The sequence below is a fragment of the Catharus ustulatus genome, chromosome 12, assembly GCF_009819885.2.
Source record: "Catharus ustulatus isolate bCatUst1 chromosome 12, bCatUst1.pri.v2, whole genome shotgun sequence".
NCBI classification, from domain to species: Eukaryota; Metazoa; Chordata; class Aves; order Passeriformes; family Turdidae; genus Catharus; species Catharus ustulatus.
This window is the reverse complement of record NC_046232.1, coordinates 18,427,778-18,440,156: the sequence shown is the minus strand read 5'-3', so window position 1 is coordinate 18,440,156 and position 12,379 is coordinate 18,427,778. Positions and strand designations below refer to the sequence as shown.

Here is a 12,379-nt window from a genome sequence, read left to right as displayed (position 1 = left end):
AGCACTGCCAATCAGGAGGAAAGCCCACAAACAGCAAACACAGGAATGCAAGATTTAACTGCAACTGCAGCCACCCCCAGGGAAGGCAACATGAACCATGGGAACCATCCCCATGCAGGGGAAGAGCTCCAGGAAGGCAGAACTATATCCTGCCCTTGGACAGAGGTTTCCTCCAGCCTTTGGGGTGGAAACACCAGCCCTGTGAGCTGCCAGAGGACAGCAGAGACACAAACCCCACCACCCTCAACCCTCTTGCAGCAAGCACACCCAGCAGCCCATACTCACAGTCTGCATCTGCACACACAATGCAGGGGTTCTTCCCTCCCAGCTCCAATGTCACCCTTTTGAGGTTGCTTTTAGAAGCAGCTTCTTTGATCAGTTTTCCAACCTGTATCAGTGAGACACAAACAGGACATGAGTTGTTTCCCCTAAAAATCTCAACTGTGGTTCCAACAAAGATGGAAGAGCCTGGATGGCAGCTGAAGCAGGTAGAGCTCAGGGAGAACATTCTGAAATGGTTTGAGTTGCCTACTGCTGTGGTGTGTCGGGTCAAAACCAGAGCCAGAATTAAGGATTGGTTTAGGCAGGTCTGAAAGGACAGGCTGTGTGGGAGAGCTACATCTGTATCCTGAAGGGAAGGACTTACTCTGCTTTCAAAATTTAGTAATCTAATTTTGGTAGAAACAGTATGAATTAAAACTATTTGGGATCTTTAGTTGTTAGGGCAGGTTAATTTCTTAAGAGTGATGTAATATTTGAATTTGCTTACATTATAACTGTTTTCTTGTATTCTACCTTTGCACATGGAAACCTTACCTTTATTTCTGACAAAAACTACTCTTGCCCTGGAGTGGAACTGTGAGGAAGGAAAGCATGGGGGCATGGGGCAGCTGGCTGGAAATTACAGGACTGCATTTCTCATGGTTTGCCCTTGTTACTTGAGCCTGATTCCTGAACTTAGGAGAAATCATCTCTAGTCACTCAGAGCTCAGGCCTAGAGACAGCAGAAATAAGTGATGCATCCTAGCTTTGCAACAGGCATCACTGCAGGCTGGCTGGCCAAAGAGGAGCAAGTTAATAACCTAAGAGAAGAGATCTATATGGGAAAATTCTCATGGAGTTTAAAATCAGGATTTCCAAGCTGGCACTGAGCCCAAGCTGGGGCTTAATAACTAAGTCAAAATATATTTTGAATAGCTTCACTTCCTGGCTCAGAAGCAGTAGCGTTGTGCTGCAAATGCTGCAGAGATGCAGCTGAACTCACAGATGGGTGGAGGGGGAAGAAAACACTTCTAAATTACACATGCATTAGCAAAGGATCTGTCTCCCTTGGTGTTTCCTGCACACCCATGGATTAGGAGACAAGCACAGTGTCTACAGGAGTTTTTTGCCTACAGGCTCCAGCAGCTGAGATTTTCCTTCTGCCACTAATCCACTGGATACTCCTTTTTCATTAAAAACCCAAACAGATCCATGTGGGCTGGGTAAGTCTGTAAGCTCTATTGTTTTCACACAGCTAATGTCTCATCTGGGCTAAAAGTTTCTGATCTAGGATTTGGAGAGAAGCATGTAACTGAGTAAATGCTCAGATTAGACCAACTATCAAGACAGAAAAAGCTCACTGTGAACTTTTCATTTCTTGTGTTCTGTTTGTTCCCATGATCCCTGCACAGAAACAGAGGCTTAGCACACCTTTTCCTCTGGGATAAGCACAGGATGTACACAAAGCCACTAGATGGTGGTGTTGGTAAATGCTGCAGCTTTTGAGTGCTTGGAGTTACCTTTACCAACCAAGAGCACCTTTCAAGGTAATTTGTCATCATTATACATTCACAGCACAGTCTGCAATTATGAGGGCAGATATAAGAATGGATGAATTTAGCAAATGCTCAACAAGAATAATGTTCTTCAAAGAAATAAGAGATTGAATTTGCCTCAGCTGCCCCCACTGGTGTGAGCATTTCCACGCTTTGGACACTGCCTTTATTCTGGAGGTGCAGATCTACTGCAAGAAACGTCTAAAGCACTCACTGGAAAAATATTCACTTTTCTAAGCAAGATTTTGTTTGAGAATTTTCAGCAGTGATTATTGCAGTCAGATCTGTTTGCATGTCTCAGCTGTGCTCAATTCCATGGTCTTGGCCAAGCCATTTGCACTTTTCCCATGCAGGTATGGAAGAGGATAGCTGTAGGTGATTGATAGTGCAGAGGTCTTGTGGCCACCCCTCTCATAAACAAGCCAGACATCTATTTACAGGAAAATAAAGTTAAATAGAAGGTGCTTTACTGTGCAGGTCTCAGAATGAAGCTCAAATATTAATCCCCTCCACGTCAGCAGAGAAGGCCTTGGGCACAAAGCCATGTTTTTATTTAAGTCCTAGTTGCTCAGAGGTAACTAAAGCCAAGGAAGAATTGTTCAGGGCTCTGACTGACATGTTTTCCAGTTGCAGGGCAGGACTGGCAGGAAAACATGCCCAGAAACTCCATTGGGTCAATGACATGATGTTAAGTCACTGCCAGCCTGCCCTGGAGATTGCCTTCCCTTACGTCAGAGCACCTTTTGCTTACAGCTCTTACAGAATGTGGTGGTTTGGCAAAACCCAGCTTTCAGTGATGTGGGATTATTACAAGCACAAAGATCTGAATTAGACAAATACCAAACACTTCTGAGAAATCCTGTCACATGGAATGTGTTGGAAGAAGTGTTGGTTCTACAGAAATCACTGACATTTCATAGGTCCAGCCCTGTGTGGATGACAGTTTACAGGAGAATGCAGAGAAGAACAGCAGGTGTCTTTGAGAAATCCATCACTCACCTTGGTGGATCCAGTAAAAGCAATTTTATCAATGTTGTCATGGGTAGAAATTGCAGCTCCAGCTGTGGGGCCGTAGCCTGGCACAATGTTCACCACACCTGGAGGGAAACCCACCTGAAACAGAGATTAAAAACAGCTCTGTAGAGAACTGGAGAGCCCAGCCCATTTCCCAGGAAGCCTGGATGAGTTGTACTACACTCCCCCGAGCTCTTACCAGATACATCCCTCTTTTCCAGACTTTCCAGTAACATGGCTGCATGCTACCAGCTGGAGCAGACGTGGGTGAAACTCAGAGCCATGCTTAGGAAATGCCAAGTTTCAGTAAGAATCCTTGGAGAAATCCCAGTTTCAAGTCAAAAGAGAGTGAGTCTTTCAACCAGACTTGGCCCCCAGCTACTGCAGTGCAGCTGCAGCCAAGGGGTAAATGAATGAAAGTTTGTTTTGAACAAAGGTTGACATTTGTGGTTCTTCAGGGACCAGAGGGATTAAGAAGTCAGTAAAACCTCACTAGATGATGAGGCTAATAAAACAGGAGTACAAAAGCAGATGGTAACAAGACTTATGCAAGTTTCCACCACATTTACAACCTAGATTAGCCAACTAGTAATTTTGCCAAAAGAGACAAATGGCAAAACTTCAGGTGAAATTCTAGTGCAAGGAGAACTGAAGAACTGGTTTGGTTTTACTTTCTCAAACAAGTTTTAAGGATTATTGCTCTTCTAGGTGAGCCTTCCCCTACTACTGATAGCACAAGGTTGTTTTCCCTGCAATTTTGTTAGAAATTGCAGAATATAACACATTTGCTTCATTTCTTATGACTTTTTAATACAAAATCTCAATAAATGCTATTACTTTTTAATAGCAATTGCTCTTGTACTGTCTTGCAAAAAAAATTATCCTCATAAGAATTTTTCCCCCCATTTTTTCTTTTCATAAATTGGAAGGGCAGTCTCATTTCTTCTATGGATGTGACAATGACAAAAGTGCATTTAATGGAGTTTGCATCTTGGCTAATGAGTCTTCAAGCAAATACTGCATGTCAAACTGTGCAAGTAATGGTGTTTGGAGTCAGCAGCAAAGCCACAAGGAAGCAAAAAATTGGTTGAAAACACCCTGAGCCAAAAAGTTTTTTGTTTTTCAGCAAAAATGAAAGCCAAAATATTTTGGTTGGCCAAGAATTAATTCATTGAACGTAACACATAGCTTTGTGTGTGTGCTAACATCTTCTGCATCCTTTTAAAGATGAAAACCAAAATCTTCAACTCCTTTTTCTGAAAAACTGCAAAGAATTTAGCTAATTTTGGGTGGAGAAAGGAACATCTTCAAGTAAAGTTATTCTGCTCTAATTACACTTCAGCCTTGAAGGACAAGTTAGAATTTCAGCTGAAAAAAATTAATTTTACCAGAATTGAATGGTGTTTTTTTGGGGGGGGGAATATTTTGTCTGTGTTTGGGGAGCTACATGTCAGACTCAAAAAAAGCAGTGGTGTGGCAGGGCTCACTGGCATGACAACTGCACCCTGTGCTCACTCACTCGTCTTGTGTAATCTCATTAAGCCAAGTAACTGTAGCAGATACTTAACTGGTATTATTTTTCCACTTCCTTTCCTGATGGAAGGGCCTAAAGTGTCAATTATCAACATATCTTTCTATTTTCTCCCAGGCTAAGCCAAGAAAGGACAAAATCATCATTTGACTGAGCCTAACAAACAGACTTCCAGCTGAGAGGCAAAAGCCCATCTGCAACTCCTTCAGTTTTCCTCAGTCAGATCCATAGCTATGGAATGTGATGTATGAGCAGTGCTGGAAGGTTCTGTGCACTTCCCACCCCCTCTGTACAATTAACAGATTTGTTGGCACACAGGATCCCACCTTAACAAGCCCTAAATCAGCATTTTAAAACCCCAACCTATTATCTTGCCTTTATTTCAGTTGACTTTACAGGCCAGACACAACTAAACTGTTCTATGAACCACAGAAATTATGAGGAATTGTTTCCCAGGGCACTCTGTCTTGGTTGAATTATCCCACTTAAAAACAAACACAACACTGCTGTCTAATCACACTTTTTTTTGTCCCATTGTCTAATAAACTGAGCTGTTGTATTTCCCTCATTTGGGAGAGGGGAAGACAAGGTAGGGGAAGGAAAGTTTCATTTTTTCCTCTCTACAGCTTCCTGAGAAGGGAAAAAAAAATCACAGGTTTGTGATGTTTGCCACCTCCCAGCCAGACTGAAGACAGGTTGTTCTCACCTTCCTTTGTGAGGCTGAAAGTCTGTTAGACTCTTTAAAACCTAAAAATCTGGACAGCAAATTCAAAATCCAGCTTTGCTTATGACCTTAAGAGAACAGACCCTGGATGGGCTGTTCAGATTTCCTCACCTCTTTGATCAGAGAGCCAATGTAGAGCGACGTGAGCGGAGTTTGTTCAGCTGGCTTAATGACCAGAGTGTTTCCACAGCACAGAGCTGGTGCCATCTTCCAAACCAGCATCAGCAGGGGGAAGTTCCACTGCAAGAACACAAGTCAGTGGTCAGGTCAGCCTGGAACAGTCACCTACTCACTTGCATGCAGCCTTTTCCCAGCTCAGGGAGGAAAGGAGCTGGGAGGAAAGCCACAAAGAGAAGCGTCTGTTTGTAATCCTGTGTTTGCTTGGACTCAGGAATATAACTTCCTTGATTTCCCCCTGAGATCCCTGTTATTGCTGGCAGTCCTCACACTAATCCTGTAAGTTGGACAACCTTCTGCACGATGTGACCTCATTCTTTAAAGGAGTTTGATCACATTTTGTGTAGGATTTTGGCTCTTCACAGAAACTGTGTTGGAGGCAGTTTCCTGATGCATCACTTCTGTACAGCATCTGTATGTGGGGAATTACAGAATGCAAGTACTCATTGAAGAAAAAAACTAATTTTTCTCTGTTAAGCACTGGCTGAGTAGTTGGGAGTTATATAATATCATTCAGTTCCAGTTTTATAACTAGGAAACTGCAGTGAGTTGGTCAGTCAGGGAAATCTAAGGGAGGTCTTATACTCCCTTCATATTGTGAATTGCTCCTTTCCAATTAGTTTTCTAATTTGGAATTAAGAACCAGTCCACAGTTTTCTCTGTGCTAATCTCTTTCATGCTCATGTGTATTTGGAGATCTTGGAGTCTAAGCAAGAAGTGGAAAATCTAGCTCACACTGAATCTCAGAAAGGTCATTTGGCAGCAGAAAGGATTTCTTCATTAAAAATAATTAATGCTGCTTCAGGGATGATGGAAGCAGGCCAACAGCAAGGGGACTTCTTGTCAAGACTCAAGCCAAGGGCCTTCAGCTATCAACAAAGAAGCCAAGTATGTCAGGAATCCACAAATTCACACTTACAAATAAATTAGCAGTGTAGCTTTTGAGCCATGAGTTCTATTCTAACCCTGAGACAAAGCAGAATTTAGTCTCAAGTGTTATTCTTCAACTTGCTTCACCCTTTTTCCCAGACCTGTTCCATTTCAGTAATCTTCTCCAATGGCCACATCCCATAATTTGCCCATTTGTCTTTTTCTCCCAAGTTTTCTTAGAGGCCTGACCTTACAGCTTGAGCCATTTACACCTACTCTACTTTTCTACAGTTTCAGAGCATGAAACAGCTCCATTAGGAGCTTTCTGCTGGTGGAAGTAACAGTAAAGGACTCCAGGGCTGCCTCATGATATCACCTTGGGATAAAAACAAGCCATATGCTGTACTTCCCAAGAACTTCTCTGGCTAAGAACATTAAATACAGTCAAGCCATAGGAAAAGGGGAAGACTGTTAATTGCTCTAGGGAAGCATACCCAGAACAGTGACAATCTTTTTCAATCAAGTAGGACTATACAAAACCACAGGCTGTTGGTGTTATTGAGATCAAACTGGGAAAAAAAGTTGGAGAAGATTGGTTCTGAGTAAACTGAAGACAGATGTGGTTTTGTTCACCCCAATCATACTTTATACAAACACAGTGTTGAACTTAACTCAAATTTGGTTCTGTACTTTCTGATGTATTTATTGCTGGTCTAGGGTCATCCTGAGCTCTTACAAGTCCCACTGTGTCCCCTACAGTGGCCTTCCAAAGCATCCTGCATGGAGGCATTTAAAGGGATAGTTTCCACCTCACCCTGACACTACCAGAGACCATGTCCTCTCATCAACTGGGGTATAAATTCAGTCCTGCTGAAGGAAAAAGCAGAATTTCCCCAGACATCTTGGGATTCCCAATGTCCCACTGCATTTCTTTCAGTCTTTAACATTATCTCAAAAATCAAAATCCTCCATGAACTCTTATTGAACCAGGTACCATAGAATATCCTGAGTTGGAAGGGATCCACTGGGATCATCAAATTCCAACTCCTGGACCTACACAGGACAGCACCAAGGCTCCCTCCACAGGTCTGACAGCATTGTCCAAACACTTCTTGAGCTCTGGCAGAGTTGGTGCTGTATCCAAACAGAGAATCTTCACACAGCACCATTTGCCTCACAAATTGTAGGATACCACATTCAAAGCATTTTACAACCAGACAGGAACATAATCTGTCTCCCATGAGCTGTAAAGTTCTTCCTGGCTGTCTGCTGAAACAGAGCAAGCAACACATGCTAACACTGGAGGCATTCCAAGAGCTAGCCACACTGTCCCCTCAGCAGAGAATGAGACCTCAAGGAAAAGAAAACTATTCAGTGAGATATAATCCCAGAAAGCTCAGAGAACAGCCAGACGTAATTAATTGATAATGGATATGATTTAAAACTCAAAACTATGCATCAGCACAAGGCAGCAAAAAGCCAGCACTCCTAATGAGATGGTTGTCCCAGCAGTGTGAGAGTCAGAGCTCTGACTGGTCTCTGGTGACTGGTGTCAGCCTCAGAGAGCAACAGAGCATCTGATTAGGAGACCCACCCTTCCACTGCAGAGCATTTCTGTTGCCAAGAGCAATTGGCATGGGGGTAAAATACAAAACTACATCAGAGATGGGAGTTCCCTGCACAACAGCTGTGCTTAACCAGGCAGCAAATGGCTGCAGGGTAGGATGGAGTGCACGTGGAATTTCCAGTTCTGTGGGAGGTGCAGGGCACCAGCACTGGCACTTACTGGGGTTATGGCTCCACACACACCCATGGGCTCGTGCCGGGTGAAGCAGACAAAGTTCTCATCTGCAAGACAAGAGAGTAAAAGGGGACAAAACAGTCAAAATCCTCATTTTTACAGAAAGTGTGTGAGACAACTGCACACTGACAGGTTGGGGACAGAACTAAACCCATGCTGGACAGAGAACACTGTCTGTTCATCCTGACTCATGTCTTTGGAACACCCCAGGTGGGTGAAGATCTGAGTACAGGTCTTGTGCCAGCATGAAAGCCAAACACCACTCACAGTCACACAGGAACCTTTTAAAACCAGGGCTCAGTTCCTTCTGCAGACTCCCTGTGTTGAGGCTGAGGGGAGGATAACTCTTTATTGTACTGAAGAGCAAACAAATTTCATTCACATTGTGTTCTATTAAAAAACACAAAGCACTTATGTCCCTGAAGGAGCAGGTTTTAAAACACATTTTGTACATGACTCCTGTTCAGTGTAACAGGAATTTCAGTCCTGGTAAGAAATCACAAGAAGATGAAGTCTGAAACTAAAGTAATACCATTCCTTAAAATACTGCTGTTATGCTTTCAAAGAGAAAGCAGGAAGAACACTTGCCTTTCAAATTCATTCTTGCTGAACACACAGTTTCACTGGGAAGATGTGACAGAGAGCAAGAACATTTCTATTGATGGGTTTTGGAAGTGTTCTCAAATCAGGACAAACAAGCAGTGTCCAGACAAGCAAAGCTTTACACTACTCTGAATGAGGGTGACAAATCTCAGTTTACATGACTGCCATGGCTCCCTTTGCTGTCTGCACAGACTAAACTAGCTCAGCCCTCCAGAGCCCTTCCTCTGGTGACTAATTTCTGTCTACAGTGTCTGTCCTTCACACAACCTCAGTGATCACCCATAGGCAGGGACAAAAGAGGCTGAATTTGAAAATACTCCATATTGCCCATCATGTCACAAGGACATCCATTCTCTTAACTTGTTTTCATCAAAACCATATTTGATCTTTTACACCTGGACCAAAGTGTTCTCTCTGTGTGACTGCTCTAACCAAAAGTTTCTCTGTTAAAAAGGCAAAGAAGAATCCACACATTATTTTCCAGAGATCTAGCCAGGCATTAACCAAGTTCTCCCATTAGTTTCAATATTGGGACACATCTGCTTACAATGCACCCTGAGATAGAAAGGAAGTGCAGGCTATTTTTGCAGGTTTTCAGAAACCAGCCTTTTTTCCATGGATCTCCCTCCCCCTCAAGCCTGATCCCAGCTCTGAAACTGGGTCTGAAGGTACTCACCCACGGGAATAGTCCTGCCCTGAATTTTGTCAGCCCATCCAGCGTAATAGCGGAGTGTTTTTATACAGCCTTCCAGGTCAATGAAATAAGCCTGCAGAAAAGGTTTTCCTGTGTCCATTGTTTCCAGAGTCTGAAGAGAAAAAAAAGGTGCATGCACTGTCAGACAAGTCAATGTTTTGGGTCTTTTCCTTAAGAAAGAGCTTTAAAAAAAAAAACCCTCTTCTCAGCTTTATTGTTCTGAAGACATGCAATGTTCTTTCCTCCTCTTCTATTTAGAGAATGAGCTTGCTAAAACAAATAATGCAGAAGGGGAAGCAGAGACAGTGACTGATGGGTACAGGAGTTGCTTTGTTCAGGGGCTGTGCTGAAAGAGCACCTTCCAGAAGGCTCCAGAAGGTGAGTGTGGGTGGGATACAGGGCTGGGGTCTGGGGCACTGGTCAGAGACAATGTGAGTATCATGACTTCACCTTAACTGACCTTTCAACACAGATGTTCTGGAGTCCAGATGGTGTCACTGAGATCAGGCAGAACTACTTTCCTTTTATTAGAAAAAAATAATCTGATTTTTCTACTTGATAAACCTAAACTCAACCTCTGAAAAGGCTCTTTTGTCCCATGATAAACAGACTTCTTACAGAGTTCTGGTAAAGTAACCTTTGGGCTCATATCTGTGCTGAGCCCAGGGCAAGGCAGAAGTTGCTGCACTGGTGCTGATCAGCTCTAAACAAATTCCAGGCTGAGCCTGTGCCCTTCACACTGTTCTGGACATTAGCTCAGGGAATGCTTTGTTCTCCACTCAGGTCATTAAATGGGATATTGGTGCAAATGGCCAGCACATCCATAAAGGAAGTACTATCCCTTGGTAGATTGAAACATCTTTGTTTACACATGAAGTCATACCCTGTCATCCTCCACAGACATCAGGGTCCAAACAGCACTCTAACAGACATTCCCCTTGGAATGATGAGGATTGTTATCCACTGAATGTCTGCTACAACAACTGATTTTTATAAGTCATTGCTTAGCATGCAGCCAAGGCAGCCAGGGCTGGTTTTCTGCAGTGCAAACAGCAATGCCAAACAAGCCCTCCCAAACCAGAAGGGCTTGAAGTGTGTTCTGGTTAAGGGAAAAGAGGGTGTTCCAAAGTCATATCAAAAAGTGAGAAAAAAAGTAGTAAGAGCTGGGAGACAGTTATAAACACCAATGAGAGTTAAAACAAAAAAATTGCTTTGAGAATATAAGTATTAATATCTTTAATTGCTTCAATAGCGAGTTAAAGTTCCTCAAAAGTCAACTATGTAGAAGAACTGACAGCCTTCTCTTTCTAAGAAAGAGGAACAAAGTCATGACTCCTGGATGGACTTTTCTGCCCTTCATGAAGGGAGAGAAGAACAATATTAGGTAGATATGGATACACCAGAGGGATGGAGCAGAGTTCTGAACCAACTGTTCTGGCTTATCAGCGCTCCCAGTACTCACTGCCAGGGTGACTCTGTCCCGCTCCAGGAGATCTGCCAGCTTGTGCAGGAGCCTTCCTCTGCTGGGGGCATCCATCTGTCTCCATGGAGAGCCCCTCTGGAACGCTGCCTTTGCTGCCTCCACTGCATTATCCACATCAGGCTACACAACACACACACAAGAAAAACTCAGGTTACAAGGAAGGAGCTGGACAATGGCACAGAAACCCCCCCAGGCTACTTCCTAGTTGATGCTGTGGCGGCCAAAACCAAATTGTCCAACAAAACCACTTTCATTTCACTCCTGGATTTGAATTCAAGCCTGGAATATGTTTTATGTTTGGCCTGGGCTCATAAACAACCTTGAGGTCTGAATACCAATTGGGTCTTTCAAGGGTAATTTAATGTAACTGACTTGTTTATAAAATAATCCAGAATCATGTTCCTGCCAATACAGGATGTGACACTGGGGGAGGATGAAGAATCATGACAGGCCACTGGCCTACATGAATTAGCCTCCTCTAAACAAGTGTGGGCAGGAAAATCCCCCATGAGATCAAGATTTTACCCAGGGAAGTAATTACAGCTCAGATCCCACCATCCAGCTCCCCTGGAGCCCATGCCAAGGCAGTTAACACACTAAAAATCTCCCTTAGATCCTAGAACACATTCCCAGAACACTTCCACCAGATGGGAAAGGTTTTGCTCTTCAGGGCTGTGACAAAGACATTTCCCCTATACACACTCAGTGCCATTCTTCCTTCCTCTCCCAACAGCTTTACCATCCCCTGGACCAAACCCAAGTGAATAACCAGATGGGGAGCAAATTCCCCTTCCTCCCACACCATCACCCCCAGAGCTTCATGCATTTGCTCTGGCCACAGTATGGCCTGGACTCCTCCCTTCACCTCATACACATTGATTAAAAAAGTGAGGCCAAGGGCTCCCAATCCAATGGAATCTATGGGAACACTGCCACCAACATCCACAAGGCCAAGCCTGAACCCCAGCTGTTGATAAAGCTTTGGACAGACTCCTGCTGTATGTAAGGTCTGGCACAGCCCAAGCCTCACTGCAACTGATAGAGCTTGCACCTCACTGCAGTATATAACTCAAAAGGGTGGGAAAGGAGGGAGGCTGTCAGACCTTGATCATTCCTCCCAGCACTTCACCAGTTGCTCTCATCTATACCTTTTCTCAAGCCTTGTCTGGATACAATTAGGAAATACACCTCAGCACTCATCCAACAAGGTCTGGCCACACCCCTCTCATGGGGGGATGTGTGGTGCTCAATCAAGAAAAAAATGTTGCAGGGAGATATGCTGCCTTCTTAAAAAGCTCATGGTCAAAACTGCAAGTCATCACCCAAGGCAATGGCACCTTACATTACATTTGGTTCCATTTCTTTACAAAGAGATCACATAGCTTTGAAACAGTCTGACCAGTAATACTGTCAGGAAAAGAATTCCATCCTTTTGGAAGAGCAGTGATGGGAAGCCATTGGAGGAAACTTGTGCTGTCACAGGATGGCTCTGGTCCAGCAAGGTGCAGAGGTGTCCAGAGCCACTGAGCACAGACAGGCAGTCCTGCCTGGGACCCACCACCACAGGCACAACAGGCCTTGGGATGGCTCATCCTGCTGGAGTTGATCTGGATTCAGCCTGGCACATCACAGGAGCCAGAAGGCACCACCAGCCACTGCACACTT

At 43.9% G+C, this 12,379-nt stretch overlaps 1 protein-coding gene across 1 annotated transcript in view; it reads right to left on the bottom strand.

Annotated features, from left to right (window-relative positions):
- ALDH1A3 (aldehyde dehydrogenase 1 family member A3) overlaps positions 1 to 12,379 on the bottom strand; it is a 31,105-nt gene that overhangs the window by 11,362 nt on the left and 7,364 nt on the right. The window contains exons 3-8 of the mRNA XM_033071108.1: positions 10,694 to 10,834; positions 9,214 to 9,343; positions 7,920 to 7,981; positions 5,198 to 5,326; positions 2,817 to 2,930; positions 286 to 388 (exon numbers count right to left, since the gene is read on the bottom strand). Coding sequence (XP_032926999.1) covers positions 286 to 388; positions 2,817 to 2,930; positions 5,198 to 5,326; positions 7,920 to 7,981; positions 9,214 to 9,343; positions 10,694 to 10,834 — 679 coding nt within the window. The remainder of the gene's footprint in view (positions 1 to 285; positions 389 to 2,816; positions 2,931 to 5,197; positions 5,327 to 7,919; positions 7,982 to 9,213; positions 9,344 to 10,693; positions 10,835 to 12,379) is intronic.